Below are 27,961 nucleotides of genomic sequence, written 5' to 3'. Positions count from 1 at the left end.
TTAGCTTTGGATGTTAACGCAATGATGCTTGCAAGTGGGAGTTTTCAAACCAGTATTTGTTCTTTAATGCAAGGCAATTTTCTTTGCTTTTGCACTTATTTAATGAGGGTCTCTCTCCCCCCCCCCCCCCCCCCCCCCCCAACCCCACACACACACATTTTACAGATCCTTTACAATACTCAACATGTTCCAAGTTTAGAGTATTTCTTTTGTTGCATGTGTTACGATGCTTATGATTTAATCATAGTTTTGTGTTTCTTTGGAGAGGTTTAATTAACAAAATCTTTTCCCATCAGGAAGGCTATTCTCACGATTGCACCTTGAGGGTGTAATGTAAGGCAATGTGCAATTGTAAATACATTACACAGATAAAATCTCCCTCCTATCTTCCCAACATAGATTGTTGAGTGATTATTTGTTTTTCAAACAGAACGGCTTACAATTAATTAACGATTTCCCACAATTACGTGCAACTTCTTTTTGAGTGCATTTATGGCTACCAAATTCACATAATTTACAAAATGCTGCACATTTTGTAATCCATACCAACTCCATTTTTGAGCATAATTGTAACATCAATTTCCATGCCTGTGAATACAATCCATGCCCACTCTGTTTTGATCTCATATGTAAACAAACGATGTCTTTCAGCAATAATTTTAACGTCATTTGTGCTCTCTATATAAACAAATGTACAATAAGCCTTGCCAATACTAGAAGTTAATGGCACAGGAAAGGAATAATCATGAGAAAAATTGAAATTAATCTGAGGCCAGCTGTTCAAATTAAAAAAATATTGGCAGCCAGTGTCATTGATCGTGTATGATACAACAGTCCATAATCCTAGTTTGTGTCATCTTTTCTTCTTTTTAAGACTATCTTTCCTGCAGCATCCCTCACAAACAAATTACTTATAATGTGGTCCCAATTGGAACCGGTCCGGCCGACGTGTGATGAGTCGCCAGAATCGCTAGCAAGCAGGTATTCATCATCTCCATCTTCCCAATTAAACCTATCTACCTCGAATGTACCATATGATGTTGCACGTGGAACATTTAAAGAGACGGCTCTTTCTAAAGCAGCTCTATGCTCTTCACGATGCTCTCCCTTCAAGGTAGCTTGTCTTCTCATCTTCTGTGGTGGTGGTATCTCCAAAGCACTTTCCTTCTCTATCATGAGCTGCTCAAAACCGGAAACCATCAAATCAACCAAGGGAAAAGATTTAGAAGAGAAAAATGAGCATAATATATGATAAAATTTCAGAAACTAAACTTTTGCACAAAGCATGAATAAATAACGGACGGAGAACAAATAGGAGAAGACCCAAAACTGATAGAAAAACTGTGTCAACGGCTTTTCAAGGAGCAGAATAAGTGGTGGAAAATGTCGCAGCACTACTACTAAAATGAGTAGCCAGCCTCCTTTGGAAGAAACTAAACTTTGAGCTCTACCTAAGTTTGGCAAACAGACATTTAGTTGGGCAAGAGATTGCAAAGATGCAAAGAAACAAAGGTCCAGGATAGGCTCTGAATCGGTTCTCCCTAATTCAAGCGTATATATTCCACTAGACAAGAGTTACAAGGATTGCCATGCAGCCATATTTGAAGGGTAACATGCCTATGTCAAAAACATGATGACATGATGAATAGGTGAAACATCCTAAACAGCGTCATAAAAACCTTCAATAATAAAATCAAAGTCGTGCCTTCTCCAAGGAGGCGGTATCTAATATGAGAACGTCTGCTTTCATCGTCGCTATTCTACCCATGTGACACTCCCTTCACAATGCTTTGGTCATCAATCCCATTGAAGCATCAAGACTACTCTGACTACTCATGCTATGGTATCATAGGTACAGGGAATGGTCATTTTCAGGCTTCCGTCCCCCGTTCCCATTCTACTTCCATTCCAAATCCCCATTCTGTGTGTTAAATGTGAATATCCGTAACACCGAATGGCAATTCATGCCCATTTCCGTTCCCCGTTCCGTATTCCGATTTTCCATTCCTGGCAACTATGTATGGTATTCTGGTTTTGTCCAGACTTACCAAATATTTATCACTGCAACTGCTTCCGTTTGCTCTTTTCTCAAGATTCCCTTGTTTGTCTGCATGTTGCATGCTTGATTGTGCGCGAGATATTTGTTTTATGTGTTATGCTTGACTGCATAGTGTGCATGGGTTGCTTGCCTGTGGGAGAGGTGTGTGCACATGGGTACCTGCTTGATGTGCCTGTGCTTGTTTTTGGCACTTGTTCTTCGTTTTTGGCAGCTTGTGAGGATGCTCGCCTTGTCCCACGCGGTTGACAATGCTTATGCAAGGTTCTGCTCTAAAAGCGTTCTCACAAGATATACCTTCATAAATTCCATAAAGTCGAAAAGTCTTAACTTACCGAAGGTTCTGCTCTTAGGAGTTCTTTCAAAACCTTTGGTACAAGTTCTTCTTCCCAGTGTAGACGTAGGATTCAGCTATATGCTGTCTTGGTGGTTTGGCCACTGGTAAGTTGGGAAGTCAGCAGGTCTTGGTTTTTCAAAGTGCTACATCGTTAGTGAGATGTCCAATTTTGTGGTTCCCTTGAGGAAGTTGAGGTGCTGCCCCTAGCTGCTCCTGCTCTGTGCTATTGCCCAGTTGCTCACCAACGATTGCTGCATCCGCAAGGTCATCCCCTTGTGGTGACTACTTGCTTTCTGCTTCCCCTTGTGGGTATTGTGGGTGGGGACTTCAGCCTCGTCTACAACAGTCCTCAATGCCATGTTTTTGCAAGTGGGAGGTACAAGATTACTGCTAGGGATGGATCTCATCTCTGCTCTCCAAAACCTTCAGTCCAAGCTTCTTCTCTTTATGGTCCCGGTGGCTTTGCCACTGGGTAGTCAAAGATAGCAACATGCCATCTTCTTCAGGGTGCTGCATCACTTGGTACCGAAGTGGTTTCCAAGCAGATTCATAAGCTTCTCCTCTGGATCTTCAACCCAAGGTTTCCATCTCAACCCCATTCACTTTCCCCTTGTTCCGATCCTTGGCTTTCTCCGCATACCAAGTCAAGGAATCTGGGGGCCACACAAAGTGATGAAATACTCTGACAAGTCTCGTCGCCTATATCAAGTACCACCTCAATATCAAACGCGCCACCTCTGAATAGAAACTTGCAAGGCACAACAATTCTCTCTCCAATGGCAATCTATATTATGCGGTCGTGAAACCATCGTCAACGTCCACCACGCTTCAGAAGCCTATGCCAATTGTGCTAGCTAGAGCTCCAATGCCTGTATACCATGTCTGGATGGCACGTAATCAATAGCTATAGGTTGTAGAAAGATAAGTTGTAGATTGGTCATGCCTCATCTTGGAACGATTCGAGCCAATCTTCTCCATAAACCGGCTCTCTATGCCAAAGGCCAACATAGATTTGTCCTTTGACCGAGGATCACAAAGATGAACAACCTTTGCCTCATTTGCCACACCATCCTCCAAAAAATGGATAAAGTCCTGTAGGCCCTATCAAGGAAGTTTTGAGCAACCGCCTCATCCTGGTGCTGAAAATGAAATTGGGGGAATACTATCCCTGTGCAAGTCTTTGAGTGTATTTGGTGAGCTCTTAGGCAGATGAAACAAGTGTGTGAAAGTCGCAACATGAGTAACATTAGCTGCCTCATTGGAATCTGAATCCGCTGCAACATTGCCAACTCAGATTTCTTTGGGCAATTCCTCTATATATGGCTTGGGCCACCATACCTATGACAAATCATCTCCTCCTTGGAACTTCCACCAGAATTCTCTTTTGATGTCCTCAACGACTTTCTAGCTCAAGGCCTCAAAGCCCCCTCTAGATCCAGAGGTCAATTATTGATCCTCCTAATCCAACACCACGGGAACAAGCTCCTCCCAAGTCAAATCAGTGGTCCTCCACGAAGTAATCAAGGCTAAATAAAAATCATTGTATTCCATGTGACTCCTATATTTTATGAAAGTGATCCTTCATAGTCATGGACTTCCCAAGGTGCAAGTGAGCTTCCAAGTGAGCTCTCTTCACAGTTGTCGTTTGATTGTATACCTTGTCTAAATGCGTCGAGATCTTGCTGGGATTCAAACTCTAAATGTGTCCACCCGACATTTCTCAAGCTTCTCCAACTCCTTGGAAGTACGCTTACAATCATTGGGAGCCTCACGCCGATCAATCTCGTCATTCACCCTCCAGATCAGGTCATAGGTCTCTGATATTGTCTCCACAAGCACTTTCCAATCTTGTAGTTGGTGGCATCCAGCTTTTGATCCTTGGGCATTACTAGCACCACCAGAATCTTCCTATCATGAAGTAACTCTTGCAACTGTGTCATTACACCTCCTCACTTGCTCTCACTCTAAGGAGCCACTAATGGATCAAGAATAGTGTCATCTCCATGAGAACTTGCCGCTCAAGCCTGCAAGCTGAGAAGACCTCCAGCCTCCTCATCAATGAACAGGTAGACTGGAATGAAATAAGTACAAAACCCCTCACCACGCAAAAGCCTCCTGCTGGCTGATTCTATTTCAGCAAACGTACCAGGCCAGAAGGCACAAGTCACCTCACAGGCCCCCTCTTGCCTCCAAAGCGCAGCCGCAAACTCCAATTCTGGCTGAAAATGCAGTAGCACTCCTCCATTGTCTACCAGCTGAAAACAAAGGTTCTCAAGAGAGTTCTCAAGTTCATCCTATCTTCCACGTTGGTAAACTGAAGAAATCAATTTACGGTTTGGAGAACGTAGTTTCTCCAAAAAATTTGGTTGACTTGATAGAGCCACCAAAGGTACTGCATGAACCATAAAGGATCCTTGGGTATCGAGATAGACAAACAAGTCATAAAGTGTACCGGGAGGTACTAATTAAGTGGATAGACTTAGAAGAGGAACCGGCAACTTGGGAACACCGTAGTATGATTGCCAAGAGATTTCCCCATGTTTTCGAAGATGAAAACTCTTTATAAGGGGGGAATGTCACGTAGCATGTAATGGTTACGAATAGGTCAACTGCTTTCTGCTCGTTGAGTCGGAAAAGCCGGATTCAAGGGGAGACCACCCGACCGTAGCTATCACGTGCACATCTAACCCTATGTGAATGTAAACAAGCTATCCCAGTTCTAGGGTTCAAGTTAGCCTAGGAAGTGTTCTGGCACCCTTGTGAGCCTATGCACAAGCCGCGCATGTCCTGGCACTTAGAGTAGTTGCATATCCTCTAGTTGCACAACCATTAGTACCCAGCATTTGCATTTTCCAAGTTAGTAAACCCCAATTTTCCATGGCATCTTGGACAGGCAATTCAGGCATTTTATGATTATTTATTTATTTATTAAATGCCAATTTCCAAAGTCGTGGGGCTGTAGGGGAGCATGCTTGGGATTGCTATATAAGTAGAAGACGGGCTGCCCATTTCAAGCAGAAGAAGTAGTAGAAGAGGTGTCCAAGCAGTGGACCAAGCAAGCAGCTTCTCTTTGAGCAGTACCCACATCACCAGCCCTTCCCTTAGCGTTTTGATCCTCAACCATCAGCAAATTCAGCCTAGAGTTTTTGGATTCAGCCCTCAAGTACAGCAGTCAGGCCAGCGTTTTTGTTCTCAACCATAGCCTGCAACAGATCAGTCCCTTAGCCTCACGGATTCGTCCCGTCCCGTAGCAGATCATCTCCACACATTCTAGATCAGCCCACGCTCAGTTTTCAGCCAAGCGTTTTCAGTTTCAGCAGAGTTTTTAGCCATCACCCTCGGCATTTTTGTTGCATCGTCATCCTCGTCATCGCGGACATAGTCCCAGATTCAACCTCAGATCAGAATTCAGATTTTCGCCAGATCAGCATTAGCGTTTTTGCAATTTCAGCCCGTTCTCATCGTCACCATCATCGTCGTCGAATCATCAGCAAGTCCATCGTATCTAGACAATTGTACCAGATTTGTGCAATCTAAAGCATAGACCTCTCTCGCCATAGAGAGGGGGGCCCTTGGAGGGGGGTTTGAGAACCATCTTGTGTCGTATTCTTCTCTCTCTCTCTCTCTCTCTCTCTCTCTCTCTCATTCTCAGCACCTTCATTCACAGTAGCATTCCCTTTGTTTGTGATCATAGCACTTGCACTCTCTCTCTAAGAAGAACGGAAGGCTCTCCCTTTCGTAAGTAAAAGGAAACCTTGAGCAAAGTTCGGAGCACTCATCCTGAGCACTATCAACATTCACTTCCGCTACACCTTACATTGCTCGGGTGGCCGGACCAATGTGGACGGCACGCCACATCTATATATGGTTCAAAGAATGACGAGCAAATCTCATTTTCTCATGGCTGGGTGGTGAGCTTAGTGACCAAACCCTCTTCAATAGCATGCCCGTAGCGCCATTACATCGTAGTAACATCAACCCAATCTCGACGTGATAACTAGATAGATAGATCCAATACGAGTCTAATGTGACATCTTAAGTCGAGTAAGGACCGAGATGAGAATGTGAATGTAAAATGTCATTCAAAGTCTAGTGTGAATTAAGATGTGAATTTTAAGTTGTAGACTATGTGATTGATGATAGTTATCCAAAATCCATGTGGATTAAGATATGTGCTAGTGCATGCTTTGTGAGTGTACTATCTTGTGTAGATGGTCGCTCGCATGTCTGCACAGAGTCAATATCTATACATCTTTGGTGCTATGCCGGTTTTGCAGGCATGATGAGGGCGATTACTCTTCTTTTACATAATGTGACATGAGACCACCTTACAGAGGACAGATTGTAGGCTAGAGCTGGCATGGTGTCACAAATGGGTGACGTGGCATGGCCCTGGACACACTCAAAGAGTCGGGCAACAGACGGGCAGCAGACCAGACACACTCTGGTCAGCAGCAAACGTGGCAGCTTGTATGGCATTTCCGGAATTTTCGGCACGAACTCCGTTGACCTGCAAACGTGGCACAATGTACGAAATTCCTGCTTTTGCGTAGATGATGATGACGTGGCAGCATACAGAGATGATGATTTTAAGCTGGCTGATTTTTAGCAAAGCTTTTGGGCCAGTTGCTGCATTTTTGAAAGCTTTTAAGCTTACTGCTTTTGGGCATCCCTTGTAACCAATAAATAAGTGGTTAGGCCCTCACTTCTCAGAGCATCTGGACGCAGAGTCTGAGTGAGCACCTACCCACTCTCTTGTACTTTGAGCACAGATTAATATAAAAAGAAATACCGAAAGGGGTGCCAATCTTTGGGGCCAATCCTTCTAGGCACGAAACTACGTCGGGCCGTGGCCCGTGTCGACTCAAGTGTGAATTGTGAACTATTTTGAAGTGAATCTCTACTATGTCGCGGTAGAATCTTGACTTGGAGTGTCCAAGTTTGTTACACATGGAGTCAATATCGCGCAAGTTTGGCATCATCAAGTTGCTTCTCATACCATGTCAAAGTGCAGCAGAAGGGATGGTGACATGGGAGCATGGGAAAAAGAGACAGAGAAAAATGAAGTCACAAAATGGTGACGTGGCATGTGACCACATACAGAAGAAAGACTCTAGCAGAGCAGAGGGCGAAAGCTGGCGTGGCAGATCTATAAAATAGGCACAAAAGGCGGTGAAAAATCTAGGTGTCCATATTGCTAACATGGCACCCAAGCTTGGTAATGTGAAAAAGACAACGATGACAATGACGAGGCTATGGCTGAATGCTAAAAATGCTACGGACTGACGGCTCTGATCTGCAACTAGCTGGCGATGAAGGGGCTGAAATCTCCATGCTGAAAACACTGGTGCTAAAGGGCTGAAAACGCTGATGAGAAGGGCTGGAAAACGTAGAGTACTTGGTGCTTGGTACTACGGGGTGTTGTGGTATGGCTGGTTCCCTGCCTCTTCCGACCTTCACCAGCGCCCAAAGGGCTTCTTTTATAGGTTTTTTAGCCATTTGCCCTACCTACTTTTAATAAATGTCATGTCAAAGTCACTTATTAATAAATGACTTAAGGGACTGTTCATATGCCTATATGCTAAAGTGACTTAATTGTGCAAGTGAGGGTATGCAACTATGGCCAGCCTAGACATGCACGTCCTGCTAGAGCCTACAAGGCACAGTCACAAGGGACGCATTCCGGGACGGGGAACGGGGGATGCAGGACGGGGCTCAAATGGATTTTTAGTGTAAAAAAGAGGGCGGGACGGCAAGTGGGGACGAGAAAGTGGGGACGGGTAGCCCGAAAAAGGGCGTCCCCTGTGACTATGCTACAAGGTGCCAAGGTAGGTCCTGAGCTAAGACTAGCACTAGATTGTGACAGAAGCTTGTCCGCGCGGCACAAGTGCAGTGCGCACGTGACATCGTTGGAGCCGTCCTTACAGTGACATCGTTGCAAAGGGGACGCCCGATTGCACTTAAAAGCAAAAAGTTGGATTGTACTCAATGTAACTACTCGGCTATGAGCGAGAGTTACTGGCTATAGTACATGCACTTAATAAGTGGAGACGCTATTTATATGGTACCACTTTTGAAATCCGGATGGACCATGAAATAGCTTCCAAGTCCAAATGAATTAAAGAGAAGAAAGACTCGATGGGTGGAGATTCTACAGGAGTTTGACCTTCAAATATGTTGTCAAAGAGGTAAATATAACGTAGCACTTACTCGCATGTCACAAATTAATGAATTAAACTTCACAGTCTTCAAGAACGAGTTCTTGGAGTCACTGTGTGGCTTATGTAACCACGATCCATCCTTTGCGAAGGTCTGGCGCTGAACGCGATCGCACTATTTCACAGACGCAACCACCTACCTTGTCGGCACGTAATGCTAGCCCAGAGAGAGAAGTCCTATGTGCGACGAGTAGGGAAGCGAGAGTTAGTACGAAGAGACTTACCACAACTTCAGGGTATAGTTCAAGGCAGAGCGCTCTAACATAGAAACTTCATGATTCATCACCTTTGACAACTTTTGCTTCAAAGGCGGGTGATAAACTTCGTCGGAGGGAGAAGTATGCTAACTACTCCTATAACAAACTGCTGACAAGTCAAAGCCTAAAGAATGGAGCCAACTTACATATGTGGCCGAGGGGCCTAAACCCTAAGAAGAACAAGTAACAGAAGAAGTGTCACAAAGTGATGACGTGGTTGCCCGAGAGCAAAAACCCTAACCCTAATTTCTGCCAAAAACCCTAAAACCTGCAAACCCTAATTCTGGAAACCCTAACCCTAAAACTACAGAAACCCTAACCCTCAGGGCAGTAGAAAGATTTTTGAAAATTGCGTTGGCTGATGACGTGGTAGTTTGTACGGATTTCCGTGATTTACGCTGGCAGTTTTTTGGCTTTGCTTTTGGACCAGATGCTTTTAAGTTTGAAGGCTTTTCACTGTAATTGCTTTTTAGGCCAAGGGCCTTTAAATATGACGTTAGGGCTCATTCTCTGGCATGCTTCATACCCCCCTCTTTAAAGCATTGTAATCGCCCTCGATTACGCCTGCAAAACAAACAGAGGCCATAAACCGTCTTAGCAGACACTGACTGTTAGTATCTACGTACTAGGAATACACATCTAGCACATGTGCCAATCGACAGTCACATCACACGACATCACAGGACATCACTAGATATCACAGGACATCACATGACAGTCATCATTCATTTGGATCTTAGACCGTGATTTATCGGTAATGTAGTTAGCAATCTCATCTAGATCCAATTGGGACCTCATCGATGTCCGATTGACTAACCCCTATTGCAACCATGTCTATTCGAAATCAATCAGACCAAAATGCTACAGTCATTTCGTCTATCAGTTTTTGCACTTAAAAGAAGTCAAGAACAAATCAGTACCATAATCAGGAATTCCATTTCATAAAGTCATCCAGCAGAATACTGTCAGCTCTCAGTATCCCTGAAGCTCAACGAGACATCAGTGACTTTAGTATCAAAATCAAGGCATATGTTGACAAAGGAGCGGAGTGACTCCCCTCTTGTGCATCCCACTGCACCAGATCTTTGGCCAAGCTGAATTCTGGGTTCCATTTGGAGTAGTCTATGCTAAACCAACAGCCTCGAGGTAAAGTTTCACAATCTGAGGAGTATCTGCCAGGTCCTCCTCCTCCATCCACTTCGCATCCAATGCAAGATAGTTCTTGAACTTAAACCAAGAACCGCCTTCGGACTTTACCTTTATTCTTCATATCCTTATGTGCCAAAATCTGTTCAAGAACGAGGATCTTCTCGTTTTCTTCCACTTCAGGTTGCTCATCAGGCACATCACCTTTAAAAGGTTTCAAGAGACTCACATGAAATGCATTGTGAATCCTCCAAGTATTAGGCAGTTTCAGTCGGAAGGAGACATCATTTATCTTTCAAAGATCTCAAAAGGTCTGTAGTATCGCATACTAAGCTTTGAAAAACGCCTCTCCTTTCCCTTTTTCTTTCTCAGGCGTGCTTTCTCAAAACGTAAGAGCACCCAATCATCCTCCTTCAATTTCAAGTTGCAACGATGGCGATCCGCTGCCTTTTTCTGTCGTTCTTAAGATTTCTGCAAAGTCTTATGAACTTTCGCAAAAGCCGTATCTAAGTCTCGCTTATATTCATCCGCTTCAAAAATGCTTAGGAAGGGTGGAACCTTCGTAGCAACTTCAACAATCTCAAATGGCGCCTTCCCCGTCGAAGAGTGTATCATGTTATTGTAGGCAAATTCCACCAAAGGTAAGTACTTTTCCAATTGAGTCTTCTGATCCGACATATAAGACTTCAATAAATCTAAAACCACTAATTGGCAATCTCAGATTGCCCGTCAGTCTGCGGGTGGAACGATGACGAGAACTGCAACCGCGTGCCAATGTTCTCCCAAATTGCCTTCAAAAACAAACTCGTAAATCTCGGGTCCCTGTCGGAGACAATCGTCTCAGGCATGCCATGTAATCTGAAAATCTGGGCCACGAACAGTCTCGCTAAGTGATCCCGCTTGACTGTTTTCTTCATTGGAATGAAATGAGCCTGTTTGCTAAATCTGTCAATAACAGTCCAGATACCATCTTGACCACTCTGTGTTCTCGGAAGATCAAAAATGAAATCCATTGCAATACTTTCCCAAGGGCGGGTGGGTATTGGTAAAGGCTGTAACAATCCCTGTGCTTTATGCTTGTCAAACTTGACCTTCTGGCATACTAAGCAACTGCGCACAAACTCTTCCACATTCTTTTTGAGTCTTGGCCAAAAGAAGTATCTCTCTACCCCTTTCATGGTGGTAGCAATGCCGCGGTGACCCGTAAAAGGTGGACAGTGGCATTCAGTCATAACCTTTTCCCTCAACGACTGTGTAATGCACAACATGGTTTTTCTCATCAAGTAGCCATCCCGTATGGAGTATCCTGCTATTGTCTCCCCATCCCGTATCCGTGTGAAAACGTCTGCAAAATCTGTATCTGTGGCATACTGGTCAATCATATCCTCGAAGCTCCTATGATGTATCGCGGAAATAGCCAGAACCAACGGCTTCCGAGACAAAGCATCTGCCACCACATTCTTTTGTCCCTGCATATGGACAATCCGGAAGTGAAACTGTGACAAGATGTTCGCTTACCGCATCTGCTTTTCCGCAAGCTGCTTCTGTGACAAGAAGTAGCACAAACTCTGATGGTCTGTAAAGACAGTAAAATCCGCTCCGAGTAGGTAATGCCGCCACTGAGTAAGAGCATGGATAACCGCCAAAAGCTCTTTCTCATAAATCTGTGCTGTCATTTCCGGCCTTGGAACAATCGGCTCTCGTAAGCAATGACATGGCCTTCTTGCATTAAGACCGCACCCAGACTCTGTGGGTCCCCACGAGAAAGGGACTCCTTTTTGTGTCAAGAAATGCAAAGGGGAAGCAACCTCTGCAAACTTTTGAATGAACCGCCTGTAGTACAAACACAATCCCAAGAAGCTTCTAGCTTCATGGATATTTTTTAAATCGGGCCAATCGCGAATAGTCTATATCTTGGTCCGATCCATTTGCACTCCTGCTACTGAGACAATGTGTCCCAAAAAGTGTATCTCTGGTGGAAAATTTCACTTTTCTTTGCATTAATCACTAACTTGTGATCTCGTAATGCCTGAAAGACCTGAAGCAAATGATCTTTGTGTTCTGCCTCATTCTTGGAGAAAACAATGATATCGTCAAAGAAAGTGCCAACAAATAGCCTGTACTCTCGAAAAAATCCTGCTATCATTCGGTTAAATGTCGCAGGAGCATTGGTTAAGCCAAAAGGCATCACCAAAAACTCAAATAACCCAAAAGTCGTCCGAAAAGCTGTCTTGTAGACGTCTCCCGACGCAATTCTGATCTGATGATATCCACTCTTCAAATTAATCCTGCTAAAGCACGAGGATCCCTGTAATCTGTCGAGTATATCATCGATCCTAGGAATCGGAAATCTGTTCTTGATGGTGATTTTGTTGAAAGCTCTATAATCGATGCACATACTCCAAGATCCGTCTTTCTTCAAAACCAACAACACTGGAAAGCAATATGGTGAAGTACTAGGCTGGACAAGACCCTTTTCCAAGAGGTCTTTCACTTGGTTCATAATCTCTTCATTCTGTGCTCGGCTTACACGGTCAGGTGGCCGGTTCGATGGTGTGCTTCCAGGTATCAGATCAATGGTATGATCTTCAGGCCCTCTAAAAAGCAATCGGCATGAGTGTGGAGAAAAATCTTGACGTTCTTTTGTTCAGGTCAAAACATATTCAACCTTTATCCATCATTCAGTTCTCTCCCAAAAGAATGAGTAAAGAAACCGAAGTTCATCAAGTACAATCTCTGAGCCCTTCATTTGTAAAAGTCGCTTTCTCGGCCCGGTAGTCAACCACGACGTAGCTCTTGTGGAACCAAGGGATTTCGTGTAGAACCTCACTCGCGTGCCTTGAATACCCGTCATTGCAAACGAAATTTGCTAATGCTCGGTGTACTGGCAACATCCCGTCAGGTGCCACTCAAACTACCTCCACCTGTGGCCTCAGCCTGTCAGACGTAGTTCCAAATCGAGCTGCCAATTCCAAGTGAAAAGAAGTTGGCCTTGGCTCCTTCAAAAGAGCTTCTTGATCCTTCACTTTGCCCCAAAAGCGGCAAATTTTGTACTTTCATTCCTTTGATTCGATTCAAGTCCCACGCTATGTGGTACCAGTTCTGCCTTTTCTGCCACGTCTCTCAACTGCTTCGGAACTTTCTGGCCTTTCTTCATCTTGTTAGGGCACTTTGCGAAGATATGTCCATGTTCTCCGCATCCAAAGCACTTCCCTTCCCTGATGAAGCGAGCTCTCTCCTCAGGAGTAAGCTTAGGTCGTGCATCCTTCTTTTCTGGGTTGCTCTTTCTCTTTCTACTTTCATTCACTGAAGTCTATTCGGCTCGTTGTGTCATGACCTCATCGGTGGGGTAGGTCAGACTGCCAGAGTGAATGTCAAAGCCCCGTTTCGCATGACTCATCAACTCCTGAATAGAAGCTGACTTCTGTTCCAAGCAGTGATCTCGGATCTTTGTAGGTAGACCCAAGGTAAACCGCTCAATCTGTTCTCTGAACGAGATCTTCTTGAATGAAGAGGCGGGTAGAAAAGAGCTCCAGAATCTCTCGCAATAAGCATCCATTGTATCTCTCTTGGTCATCCGAAGATGGTTCCAAGCAGCTCGTGAAACTGGCCTGTTCAATCCAAAAAGGGCAGTAGACTTTACTTCAAACCTTCATTTAGCTTTCACTCATTATTAGTCATCTATTCTACCTATACTTTCAAGACACAACAAAGGGGAGAGGGATACAGGCTGCTAGATTGCACCTGTATGAGTATACCGACACCAGATTGGCCCCTAAATTAGGCGCCCCTTTCGGTATTTCTTTATTGCTTAAAAGAGGGAATAAACGTTCTGGTTCCCTACAAGCTGCCCCGCACAAACTTGGCTGAATTTCAACTGTTCCGGCTTGATTTCGGCAACATAACTGTACGAGGACCCTTCACAGTCAATATTCCCATGCATTGAATGACTTTCCCGACGCATACGGGCACTTTGCAAAACCTGGCAAGAATCTGCAGCACGCTGAATTCTCTGTTTTCAGCCCCGAAAATGCACCAGATCACCTGTACAACGGTCCCCTCGCGTCCCCGCACCTCCTGGGGGTATTAGGGACCGTTTAGGGCCAAAACCCTAAACCTGCAAAAATACACAGCAGGCTGTAATTTACTGTTTCGGGCTCCGTTTCGCGTGTCGGTCGCATCCGTAGCAAGTCCTCGAGCTCCCGCACCTGTAGGGCTACTTGCCCTTTGAATCGGACGAGATTTCTGGCGTGAAACTTCTCCGAATTCACCTGTACCTGTGGGGGTTTAGCCGCTAGCTAATCCAATACCTGTGCAAGAGGCTCTTGCCTCGGCAATCGCGCATGAACCCACACAACTGTACATTGGTCAAATGAAAAGCCCACTAGAGGGCATAACATACTGCCATAGGGGAGAGAGAGGGCAGTGCGTAGCGTGCAGGGCATCACTCCTGGCACCACACTGTACATAGGAGGGAAAGCAAGCACTCCATAGCTCTTAACCTGTGACAAAATCAACAAATGAGCCTCTTCTCCCTTCAAATTCAGCGCCCCCTTCTCTTGCATGAGGAAAGTGCACCAGAATGTGCCACTTGGCACATTTACAAGCATTTTCCCGTTTCAGGGTTGCCGCCTAAAAATCTCCCAACCGGTTGCCCAGTTGACTTCAGGGCAGAGTAAGAAAATGTTCCCCTTGTCTTTCGGAGGTAATGACACAAACACATTTTCAAGTCCCAAAATAGCAGTTTCCTAAATTTTAGGAGATGCTGCCATTGTATCTTTCTAGGTCATCTGACCCTCTTTGTACACTGTAGCCACACCCAGAACTGAAATGTAGCCTCTGTAACAAAGGATTCCAGTCTGGCTAGTCAATGACCCTACTTGGCTAACCATAGTCCTTGTCCAACCTTAGTGCTCTCTTGTCCTTAGGCCTGGACTCCCTCTGGACAATTCCACACTAGCTATGCAATGCAGGGCAGTTAGATTTCCCGAGGGGTGTTTCCAAAAAGTGAAAGTAAATAGATAATAAGAAAGAAATCAACAAAAAGGATACATAGTAGTCACACGCTGGTGACATACCCCCTCTTGAAATCTCAAACGTCCTCGTTTGCATCTATGTCGTACATGCTCACAGTCAACACTGATGTATTCAACACCTGTCGACACATGTACGACACATACATGCTCATTGTCAACCCTAGTGTATTCAACACCTTGTCGACACATGTATTGTCTGCGTGTGAACCCTGTCCCAATGACATAGTGGTAGCTGCGCACTCTGCCATTGCTTTGAGTCACTAACTTTCCAATGACAAAATGGTAGCTTCACATTTTGCCACTGTCTTATAGTACACGTTGGATCCCGTAACACTTTCAAGCATACCCAAACCGACAGTTTAAGAATGCAGTTACACATGTACTCTTTAATAGAAGCAATTACTGTATCCTTGACAAACTGACAAGAAATACTCACTTCTATAGCACTAAGCACACTTTTGGACATTCCATAAGAGCAATTGTCAAATTGACAATCTGTACAGCTCTAACATTCATGTAACAGGTATTTCATTTGAGCTCACTTTAAATACCATGTACATCATTTGTTTCAGAAGCCATTGTCACACTGACAATCCATGTAGCTTTGAAACTCAAGGGGTCAAGGTAGGTTGCAAATGGAAGGCTTCCAGGTAAAGTGATAACACAGTTGGTGACTTTGCAAGTTCACCTTCTTCCATCCACTTAGCATCCATTGGTGGATAGTTTCTGAACTTTACCAGGTAACGCCTAGCAACCTTGCCTGTCACTTTTCTTTCTTTATGTGCCAAAATCTGTTCTGGGACCAAGATCTCGTCAAGTTTCTCGACTTCCGGCTGATCTTTAGCTGGCATATCCTCTGGCACATCACCCACATAGGGTCTGAGAAGACTCACATGAAACGCATTGTGAATCTTCCAACTATCAGGCAATTGCAGCCTATATGCAACATCACTGATTATGTCGCATACTTGAAAAGGCCCATAGTAACGCATACTCAACTTTGGAAACAGTCTTTCCTTGCCCTTCATCTTCTTTAACCTTGCCTTTTCAAAGCGTAAAAGCACCCAATCACCAAGTGAATATACCACTTCACGACGGTGACGATCAGCTGCTTTCTTTTGCTTTGCCTGAGTCTTTTCTAAGGCCACTTTGACCTTCTTGTACATTTCATCCATGTCCTGAACATACTTATCTGCTTCAAATATCTTGTCCTTTGTATGCAGTGTGGGAGGAACTTTCTTGCCACCTTCAACTATCTCAAAGGGTGCCTTGCCAGTTGATGAATGCACTGTATTATTGTATGCATACTCCACCAATGGTAAATACTGCTCCCACTTTCCTTTATGCTCTGACACATAGCACTTCAATAGATCTAGGACAGTAGAATTTACCTCTTCTGACTGCCCATCTGTTTGAGGATGAAATGACGAAAAGAATTTGAGCGTTGTGCCCATATTCTCAAACAAGCCTCTCCAAAACAAACTTGTCATGCGTGGATCACGGTCGCTAACAATCGACTGTGGCATGCCATGATACTCGAAAATATTGCTCATAAACAAGCGTGCCATCTGATCTGGCTTTATCTTCTTCCTGACACGAATAAAATGAGGCTGCTTGCTGAATCTACAAATAATGGTCCAAATACCATCGTTTCCTGTCTGCGTTCTCGGAAGATCAAAGATAAAATCCATAGCAATACTTTCCCATGGTTTATCTGGAATAGGTAGTGGTTGCAATAACCCTGATGCCTTTTGACTGTCAAACTTGACCTTCTAGCAAATTAGGCATTCTCGTACAAAGGCATCCACATCCCTTCTCAATGTAGGCCAATAGAAGAATGTCTCAACCGCTTTAACTGTAGCATCGATACCACGATGCCCTGCATACGGTGGGACATGACTCTCTTCTATAACTTTACGTCGCAATGGCTTTGTGACACAATCAGCCATGCATCATCATGAACCCGTCTTTAAGAAGATAGTGTTCATGACGTTGTCCATCCATTAGCTGCTCGAAGACCCTTGCAAAATCTTCATCATTTGCATACTGTTCTCTCATATCATCAAGTTCATGATGATAAGGAATTGACACAACTGAAATTTGTGGCTTCCTTGACAAGGCATCAGCCACAACGTTCTTCTTGCCTTCCACATGCACAATCTGAAAATGGAACATGGACAAGATATTTGCCCATCGCATATGCTTCTCAAATAACTTTGTCTGTGTCAAGAAGTATCACAAGGTCTGCTGGTCCGTTTGAACAACGAAATCTGCACCTAGCAGGTAGTGTTTCCAACTTAAGAGCGCATGAATCACAGCCAGTAACTCTTTCTCATAGACCTGCATGGTCATCTCTGGCCCTTGCAAAATTCTGCTCTCATAGGCTACTACCCTGCCATCTTGCATTAGCACTGCACCAATGCTACTACCACAGGCGTCACACTGGACCACAAATGACTTCCTAAGATCTGGCAACACAATGACTGGATCTGAAGTCATCTTTTCCTTTAAGAGATTAAAAGCTGAAATCTCTTTCTGTGTCCATCTAAAGGTGACTTCCTTCTTTTGAAGAGCATGTAAAGGTGAAGCAATCTCAGCGAAATTTCGGATAAACCTTCTGTATAGGAGCATAGTCCCAAGAAGCTTCGGACATCATGCACTGTCTTCAAATCTGGCCATGACTTGATCGCTTCAACTTTTGCAGGATCCATTCTGACACCATCCTTTGAGACAATGTGTCCCAAAAAGTGGATCTCTTCCAGAAAAAATTCACTTTTCTTTGCATTGATGAGCAACCTATGACTGCGTAGCTCTTTGAACACAATGGCCAAGTAGACTATCATGTCATCAAAGAATGTACCAACAAACTGCTGGTGTGGACGGAAAATTTTGTCCATCATCCTATTGAACGTAGCAGGAGCATTTGTGAGACCAAAGGGCATCACTAGAAATTCGTAAAGGCCAAACGTCGTTCTAAAAGCAGTCTTGTGCACATCCTCTGATCTAATGCAGATCTGATGGTACCCACTCTTTAGATCTATCCTGCTAAACATAGCTGCTCCTTCTAATTTGTCCAGAATATCATCAATTCTAGGTATAGGGAACCTATTCTTGATGGTATTCTTGTTCAGTGCACGGTAGTCGATGCACATACGCCATGAGCCATCCTTTTTCTGCACCAACAACATTGGAGATCAGAATGGAGATGAATTGGGCTGAATCAGCCCCTTTTCTAGCAGCTCCTGTACTTGGCCCATTATCTCTTTCTGTTGAGCCGCACTAACCCTGTACGGAGGCTTATTTGGTGGGCTACTGCGTGGTACCAAATCTATCGCATGGTCCTCGGGTCTCTCTGGCGGTAATTGAGACGGTAATGAATCGGAAAACCAGTCACTATACTGTTGTAAAAACATTGACCTTTCTTTATCTAGCACAGATAAATTTGATTCATCACAATCTGACACTTCACGTGCAAAAACCAAGTACGCAAAAAGATGCTTTTTCATTACAGAAGTAATAGCAGAAGCTGATACAGTGGAAATAGACTCCCCTTTAAGCTTTACATCCAGAATGTGAGTCTTTCCCCTGCTCTGTACAGTGATCTTTTTGTTGTAGGCATCCATGATTCCCTGTACACGAAACAACCAAGGAATACGTAACAACACATCACATCCGTCTAGTGGCATGATGTAAAATTCTTCAACATCTACATAGGACTGGATATGTAGGCGCAACTTTCCGATGATGGGTGTCACAACCTCTGTATGGCCAGGACATGCCAAACCTGCCTCTGCTGTATACCCCATCTATTCAAGTCTGATTCCCAACTTTGAAGCCAATTCTGGGGAAATGAAGTTGGCTTTGGCACCTGGATCAAAGAAGATAAGCATTGTTTGATCCCTGACCTTTCCCCATGCTCTGCAAAGCTCACTTGCATCTGAATTTGGCTTGTCGCCCACCATATCTGGCACTAGACCAACCATGGGCTTCTTTCCTTTCTTGTCCTCCTTGTCTTCAAAATCAGCTGGCTTTTTCTTTGTAGGACAATTGTAACCAATGTGGCCAGGCTGCTCACAAATGAAGCATTTGTTCTCTGACCTCAGGACCTTCTTTTGCTCTTCAGACTTGCGAGGAAAACGTCTTTTCCATTTCTTCGCTGGTCCCTTTTCTGATTCAGCCGAAGCTTTGCCTTTCCCTGCGTTGACTGGCTCCTAAGTCACTTCCGCTAGATTCTTGCAAGTGGCAGCATTAAGCTGGTGCCATTCTGTCATGACATCTGCTTCAAAATCATCAGATAACCATGCTGCTGCAAAAATCTGCTTGTTGAAGTAAATCCATGTGGACGGAGCTTGCCCTTGAAGCAATAAAGTTGTCCACCATTGTCCCGCATTCCCTGTCAAGAAAGTGGCTGCCTTGCGGACCTTTGAAGCCTCTGTAAAGTTTCCCCCTGCATAGGCCTTGTCAAACTGCTGGAGGAATGAGAGAGCCTTCTTCCTGTCATCAAACCCTATAAAGGTCGTAAATGTCACACCTTTGCCACCTTCTTTGTACGGAGTTGGCCTCTCCAGCGGTGTTAAATTGTCATATGGAAGTGACTGAAACATGGGAACACTATTAGGGTTCATTTGTGTTCCCTGACCGCAATTAAGTTGACCTGGAAATGCCATATTTGGCTGCTGATTTGTAATTCCAGCCATACCAAAATTTGCCTGTGGCATCCCAAATTGGCCCTGAGTGCTTTGAAACCCTGGTAGCATGCCCGTGACACCATACATGGGGTTAGGCATCATCGTTTGAGCACTCTCGAACACTGTTCCTAGCGTGTAAAATTGATTTCCAGGTGCATGACCAGCCATGCTCTGGAATACCGATCCACCTCCAAAATAGCTAGGGTGTACTGAAGGTGGTGGGAAGACCTGTTGCATAGCCTGTAGGTTGCTTCCCTACCCATTAGAACCAGCTATAAGCTGCTGAAAGGTGGCGGGCTGAACTGGTAGAGCTTGAAAGACTGGCATCTCAGCCACCTGTTCTTGCACCTTAGGCACATGTTGTGGAGACTGCATGTTCTCCGTCAAGTGTACAGGTGTTTCCATTGACTGTGCAGTATGAATCACCTGTGCTTGAGCCTTAACAGGCTTCTGAATACGATCCAATGACCCAACTTGCTGAGACGGAAGAGGAGGTTGCAGAAAGGCTAAAAACCTCGGGTTCTGCATTACTTGTGTGAACATAGCCACAGCAGTAGCCAACTAGGTCCTGAATATATCATCATCCGTCTATGGTGGTCTTGAAGACTCACCCACTTCATGTGTTTGTTGACCCTGTGAAGAGGAAACCTCTTCAGTCACATCATCTGGTCTGTCAGCCATAATTGCAATTCCCTGGGTCTGGTCTATGATCCCTTGTGTCTTCAAGCCCAAACTGACCAAGGCTCACTTCTATGGGAAAAAGTGATTTAATCCCGGGGATGGAACCATGAAACCGGCCTGTTCAATCCAAAAAGCGCGGTAGACTTTACTTCAAACCTTCATTTAGCTTTCACTCATTATTAGTCGTCTATTCTACCTGTACTTTCAAGACACAACAAAGGGGAGAGGGATATAGGCTGCTAGATTGCACCTGTATGAGTATACCAACACCAGATTGGCCCCTAACTTAGGCACCCCTTTCGGTATTTCTTTATTGCTTAAAAGAGGGAATAAACGTTGTGGTTCCCTACAAGCTGCCCCGCACAAACTTGGCAGAATTTCAATTGTTCCGGCCCGATTTCGGCAACATAACTGTACGAGGACCCTTCACAGTCAATATTCCCACGCATTGAATGACTTTCCCGACGCATACGGGCACTTTGCAAAACCTGGCAAAAATCTGCAGCACGCTGAATTCTCTGTTTTCAGCCCTGAAAATGCGCCAGATCACTTGTACAGCGGTCCCCTCACGTCCCCGAACCTCCTGGGGGTATTAGGGACCGTTTAGGGCCAAAACCCTAAACCTGCAAAAATACACAGCAGGCTGTAATTTACTGTTTTGGGCTCCGTTTCGCGTGCCGGTCGCATCCGTAGCAAGTCCTCGAGCTCCCGCACCTGTAGGGCTACTTGCCCTTTGAATCGGACGAGATTTTTGGCATGAAACTTCTCCGAATTCACCTGTACCTGCTGGGGTTTAGCCGCTAGCTAATCCAGTACCTGTGCAAGAGGCTCTTGCCTCGGCAATCACGCATGAACCCACACAACTGTACATTGGTCAAATGAAAAGCCCACTAGAGGGCATAACATACTGCCATAGGGGAGGGAGAGGGCAGTGCGTAGCGTGCAGGGTATCACTCCTGGCACCGCACTGTACATAGGAGGGAAAGCAAGCACTTCATAGCTCTTAACCTGTGACAAAATCAACAAATGAGCCTCTTCTCCCTTCAAATTCAGCGCCCCCTTCTCTTGCATGAGGAAAGTGCACCAGAATGTGCCACTTGGCACATTTACAAGCATTTTCCCGTTACGGGGTTGCCGCCTAAAAATCTCCCAACCGGTTGCCCAGTTGACTGTAACAAAGGATTCCAGTTTGGCTAGTCAATCACCCCACTTGGCTAACCATAGTCCTTGTCCAACCTTAGTGCTCTCTTGCCCTCAGGCTTGGACTCCCTCTGGACACTAGCTATGCACTGCAGGGCAGTTAGATTTCTCGAGGGGTGTTTCCAAAAAGTGAAAGTAAATTGATAATGAGAAAGAAATCAACAAAAAGGATAGATAGTAGTCACACGCTGGTGACAGCTCGTATATCGCGTTCATACTCTTGCATCGGCCAAGAAGAAATAAAAAGCTTCTTAAATTTCAGTCATTTAACTGGCGTAGTCTTGTTTAAAAGAAGCGTGGATCACCAAGTTCGAGCATTCCCCGTAAAATAAGAGGCAGCTCTCCGAATCTTGGAGTGCTCTGAGTAGTGTCCTCCTGCGAAAGCGATGTCAAACTGCTGTATAAAAGACAGCCTTCAAAGCATCTTTGTATCTTGGAAAAAGTGTCAAATTTGATCAACTGTCCACCTTCCTTAAACTCTCGGACTTTCTTGCTTTTATCTTCCAGAAAGTCATACTGGTTGGCTTTATAAAAATTCTTCTTGTTCGCATAAAAATTGCCGTCATCAGAGTCTGAACTGTCTGTAGACGAGTCCTCTGTAGAACTGTCACTCACTGGGCGAGATTTAGACTTCTTTGCCTTTTTCTTGCCCTTTCCGAAGTGTTGTTTCTTGCTTCGCTTTTTGCCTTTTCTGTCTTCTTCGCTCAAATCTAAAGAGCTAGAAGAACTGTCAGAAGAAGAACAAGAAGAAGAAGAAGAAGAACTGGGTACTCCTTCAAATCGAATACGCTTCTTCAGTTTCTTTGCTTTATCAAATGTCGATTGACGACCTAAACAACCCGGGAAGTCAGTGCCTTTCTTCTGCTTTTTGCCGTGCTTTTTAGCTTTATTTTGCGCGTCAAAAAGTTGAGCAATCCGTGCATCAACCACCTCTTCTAATTCCTTCTCTAAATATTTCTTGTGAGCAAAAGGGTTCTTGAGAGCGGGTTTCGGAGGTGGTGTTGTGGTTTTCTGCCACTGCTCGTGCACTTCTTGAAAAGAAGTCTCGCTCATATATTTTGTCAATTTTGGGTCCTTCGCAAAACTGAGCATCATCTTTGTTGCATCGCCGATCAATTGACGACGCTTCATCTCTCGTTGCTCCGCCTGAGTAGGCCGAGGCGGGCCATACTCTGCCGGAATCTTCGTTGTGATCCCTGCCCGCATCTCCGGATGCAGAGGGAGTCGACTGATCCTTGCGTGAAGCCATAGGTGCCGCGGAAAAAAAAATTGGGGATCGGATTTCCCGTAGAAGAGAAATTGGCCATGCTCTGATACCACTATAACAGACTTGGACACTCCAAGTCAAGAATCCATCACGACAGCACCAAATAACCACTTCAAAACAGTTCACAGTTCACAATAGATTTGCACTGGCCCGGCGGAGTTCTGTGCCTAGAGATTTTGGCCCCAAAGGCACGCCGGTATTTCTTTATGTATTAATCAGTGTTCAAAGTACAAGAGTGGTTCGGGTCTCACTCTCAGCCTACTGCCCTTTTAGGGTTAGGGTTAGGGTTAGGGTTAGGGTTAAGGTTAGGGTTTTTGCTGTTTTTAGGGTTTCTGGCAGATTTTAGGGTTTGCAAGTTTTAGGGTTATGGTTTCTAGAATTAGGGTTTTCAACAGCAATCAGGGTTAGGGTTTTCCGCATGCTCTCGGGTAGACACGTCATCACTGTGTCACATTTCCCCTTGTCAGCTCGGCCATTTCTCTTCTAGTTGGACATGCCACCTCATCGCTTTGTGACACTATCATTGCCAGACAACACATTCTCTACCAGGCATTACACCATTCAGTTCCACAATCAAATTTTCATCCAATCATCTCATTCACATTGGAGCTCTTGATATTCTGGAATAGCAATATTAGTAATCACCCAAACCACATTGGGGTATCTAGATGCACTAAGATCACATACCAAAGCAATCTCATCCAAATTGAAACTACTAATACACCAAATTCATATGCTTCACAAAATGAATCTAGAGCTCTTGATATTCTAGAATAGCAATATTAGTAATCACCCATATCACATTGGGGTGTCTAGATGCACTAAGATCACATACCCAAGCAATCTCATCCAAATTGGAACTATAGATACACCAGATGACACAAAATTCACATGTGCAGACACAAAATCATAAAGACAACCAAATGCTCCCCAGACAAAAGCCTGCGTCATTCAAAGGGTTCCATATACAACCAAATGCTCCAGAGACCATAGCATGCGTTGTTCAAAAGTCTCCATCTACAACTACACACTCCCCAAACCATAGCCTACATCATTTAGAGGTCCCAAGTACAACTAGGCGCTCCCAAGGCTGCAGTCTACGTCCTCTAGACGTTATCAAACAGCATTGCAACCAAAATCAAACAAATTCAATCAACACCAAGACAAGTTTCAAACAATTTGCAAACAGTATTGTCAAACAATCTTCAAAATCTCACTCAATATTCAAGAAAGTGGTTCTTCTCGTTGGTTTCCCATCTCCCATGCTTGTGACTCCATGTTTCTCCATCCTGCAACCTGTTGTCTATAAAAAGCACCCAAAACATAATTTTGAGACCTGTTGCAGAAACCATGCTTTTTCAAAATTGTCGGCATCAAAATCCGTTTGCGTCAATGCCTAGAGCTTGTCAAGAGGATGAACTTTGTCTCTGCCTCATATTCAAATTCTTAACCGTTGAAGAGATTTTTAGGAACCTCTGCAACGCCAAAAAGCGTCAAAAAGCATGTTTTTTTAACTTTTTAGGACAAAAAGAAACTTCTATTTCTTCATCTCCCCCTGTTGTCGTTTTCTTCTTCATCCAACTCCATAGCTTGGCATTGTAGGTTCATGTAGGACCAATTTGTTGTTCAAGAGTGCAAACCACTGAAGCTCTAATACCATTGTACTAGGAAGGCTCCACGTGCCAACTGAGAAGAACAAACTTGAACAGACTTAAGTTGTTTATATAGTAGCCATACATGTGGCCAATGTAAAGGTCTTGTCATAATTAACTCTAGATTATTTAGAAAATCCCTTTGCTACCAAATGAGATAGTAGAGTAGATTGCCATTGGAAAGAGAGATGTAGCTAACAAAAATCATCCAGATGGAGTTGGAATCAAACTTCCTCCTCTACTTCTTTGGAACATGGACACACACATCGCTCCCAAGATTTGGAAAATGGGAGACAAGAAACTTTCTAGTTTCTACCAATGTACGCCTCAAATGGAATCTGACCTAGAAGAGAAGTCATAGGAGACCTGTGGAGGGTGTGAATAATTGTAGCAACAGCCTCAGCCTACGAAGACTTGGGTAAATCCCAATGCTCACGCATAGTCCGAGCCATCTCCACCACCATCCTATTTTCACACTCCATTCCCATATAGTAGTCACAAGCTCATGCTTCATGGCATTGTCTGTGCACAATACTATACAAACGCATTGGAGGTCAAATCTCCATCCTTGTCTACACGAGCAATCTTCACTTGCTTGCTAGATTCCTTCTCCACAAGTGTACGCCACCACTTGAAGATCCCAAAAGCCTCGTCCTTGTGCTTGAGGACATATACCCAAGTAAAGCGCTTGAAATCACCAACAGCAGCATCAATAGAGGGCTCTAGCTAAGAATGAAGTCAACAAAAGTCCACCAAGGTCAGTGTGGACCAACTTCAACACTACAAAAGCTTAGTATGTAGAGTGCTTTAAAATAGCCTCTCTATGCTACTTCCTAAGTTCCTACAAATGCACAAACTGCATTTTCCTTGCTTACTCCTAACATCGCGTAAGCCATCAATCATCTGATCATGAAAAGCACGACGAATAGCATCAATCTTCCAATGACCAAATTGATAATGCCACAAATGACCTATAGGAGCATTGTCAATTTAGGTTATTGTTTGCTCAGTAATTTCTCCATACATGGATGTGACCGAGAGACATTATGCACAGCCACAAGGGTAGACGTTTTAACTGTAGGAGACCTTTTGCTAATTCGAATGTTACAAAGCTCCAAAAGAAAGGTGCAAGAAACCTTAAGCCCGCTGCCCACCTGTTTCAATTCTGCATGATGTGGAGATAAACCATGACAAGAAACTCCCAATAGCCCTCAGACTCCACTTTGGAAAATAAATAACTAAATGAATCCAAGAAAAACCCAAATTTACGTTCCAAGGAAACTAGTCATCCACAACATAACTAAAGGATAATGGCAAGCAGTGAAAGTTGGCCTAACCTCCAAGGCTTTCTGAGACTCTCTTTCGATCCAAACAATCGAGTGATCTGAAGTGGCATTGCAAGAAAGTACAATGTGCTCAAAGCGACCCTCCACCGGCACCGCAGTCCTTACCTCAGGAGGGTACCGACCACACCTAAAAAATCATCAACCTTTGACCTTTACAGGATCGGCTTCATCCAAATTCACATGGACTGTTTTGAAAAATTGCACAAACCTGCAGAGTCTTCTCTCCACAATATGATATAGCCGACCAGGTGTATAGAGTCGTCTTGGATCCTTCAGCATTCTTTCTTCAGAGATACATGTGTCTCTCATACAACGACCGCATAACATACAAGGCAAACTGTGCATAGCACAGAATCTAGCTATGTATCAGCAAAGATTGGTTGAAAAAGTCAAAAAGAAATAAAAACATTATCAACCTTCAAGTACCTCACCAGCAGATGCATTTGAAAATGTCCTCTAAAGGTGTTGCTGTCCGAGGTAAGAAGTCATCCTGCAAAAACCTCTTTGCGATAAGCAACATATGTCATGAAGATGACATCATTCTTATAATGCAAAGGCATCTGCATTGCTATAACAATGAGCATATAAGTGAGGCCCAACAATCCCTAACATTCACCTGTAATACTACAGAATTGATCACATCGGCATAGCGCACTGCTAGATTCAGGGACATGCACCGGGCGGGAGCGATGGCATAGCAGCGAACCCTTTCCCTTGGAATATTGTCAAGCTTGTCCCTGTGTTTTACAACTAACATTGTAAGCATGGCTGCCACACCTGAGCCCAAAGAGTGTCCTGCAAACGTGAGCATGTAGGATGGGTGCTTGGAAAGAAGATTCTTCAGGGTCTCTGATTCTTTCTTAAGAAGCCAGGCAGCTGCCTCTAGCAAGCCATGATGCACATAGCCACCATCAAAAAGCTCTTGTCCCAATCGATTATCCAATAGCACGGCATAGTCACTCTCACGCCCAAGGTTTAGGCCACGTATGGCCACAACAATGTCTTGCTCTTGATGATCCACATAGATAAGGTAAGGGGGTGCACGACCCCGAGTATAGTTGTAGTCTGCACGTTTTTCAACACATGCAACATCAATGCGATAGCCTCCTGGGGGTGCCCACAGAGGGTTGTTCAGATCCTCTTCATAAACAGCAAGAACGAGCCTGCACATCCGCGGCATCGGCTCAAAATCATGTGATTCAGCAAGTCCCCATCGCTCACTGTCCTGTGTGCCAGAGTGAACGCATCTCTTCCACGCCCAGCGGGCACAGGCAATCAGGTACACACACTCTAAGACTGGGACACCGAGCACTAGAGACATCTTCTCTGTAACTTTATGTCGGAATATGAAGAGGCTCCGATGGCAGGTGAAAATGGTGAGCTTAAGGTTGACAAGGTGAGCACAGATAAATTTTCAGCACAATGAGAATGGGTGAAAATGGTGAGCTTAAGGTTGAGCAAGGTGAGCACAGATAAATTTTCAGCACAATGAGAATGGGTCCATTTCAGCGCTCTCTGTCTCTCTCTTTTGTCTCCCTCTCATACACATAAAACGGCACTGACCGGTAGGAAGCTGGCTTTTGATGTCAGAGATGCTGCGCCATAGGCCTACAAATTAGATCGAACCTCAACACATACGCAGGTCATGGAGCGAGCAGGTCGAGCTACGAGGACTGGAGAAGGATACTGGAGCCTCTCTTCTCTCTCTCTCTCTCTCTCTCTCTCTCTCTCACACACACACACACGCATGCAAGCACTCACGGAGCAACGTAGTGCAGGACTAAAAGGATTGAGGTGTGTTTGAAGAAGGTTCAAGCACGCGTCGCAATGCGCTCTCTGCCTGCTCTCTCTCTCATTCTGCTGGTGGGGTCCTTGTGCAGCTAGCGTTTACAATTCACCTACATTCAAAGGACAAATCCAGCCCTCACTATTGCTGTAGCAGTCAAAGGGCAATCCCACGCTCACAGCCCTCACTATCCCTCAGCACTAAAGACCACTCGGTCTTAAATGAACCTAGAGCATTTCAGAGAACCCCAGGCACAAATGTAGAGGTGATCGACTGATTTCGAAAAAGTAA

The 27,961-nt window shown here is 44.5% G+C and overlaps 1 protein-coding gene across 1 annotated transcript; it reads right to left on the bottom strand.

Annotated features, from left to right (window-relative positions):
• Window positions 1–736: 736 nt before the first annotated feature.
• On the bottom strand, window positions 737–27,728 carry LOC147431712 (uncharacterized). Its single transcript, XM_086494220.1, has 5 exons — window positions 26,501–27,728; window positions 26,316–26,374; window positions 26,093–26,221; window positions 25,876–26,011; window positions 737–1,179 (listed from the first exon to the last, which is right to left on the bottom strand). Exons 1-5 carry the CDS (start codon window positions 27,203–27,205, stop codon window positions 844–846), a joined length of 1,365 nt encoding a protein of 454 aa, XP_086350346.1. The 5' UTR covers window positions 27,206–27,728; the 3' UTR covers window positions 737–843.
• Window positions 27,729–27,961: the final 233 nt, after the last annotated feature.

This window comes from Adiantum capillus-veneris, chromosome 21 (genome assembly GCF_014529385.1).
Source record: "Adiantum capillus-veneris isolate H3 chromosome 21, ASM1452938v2, whole genome shotgun sequence".
Lineage (NCBI taxonomy): Eukaryota > Viridiplantae > Streptophyta > Polypodiopsida > Polypodiales > Pteridaceae > Adiantum > Adiantum capillus-veneris.
Note: the sequence above shows the minus strand (reverse complement) of the source record. Positions and strands in the feature narration are given on the sequence as shown.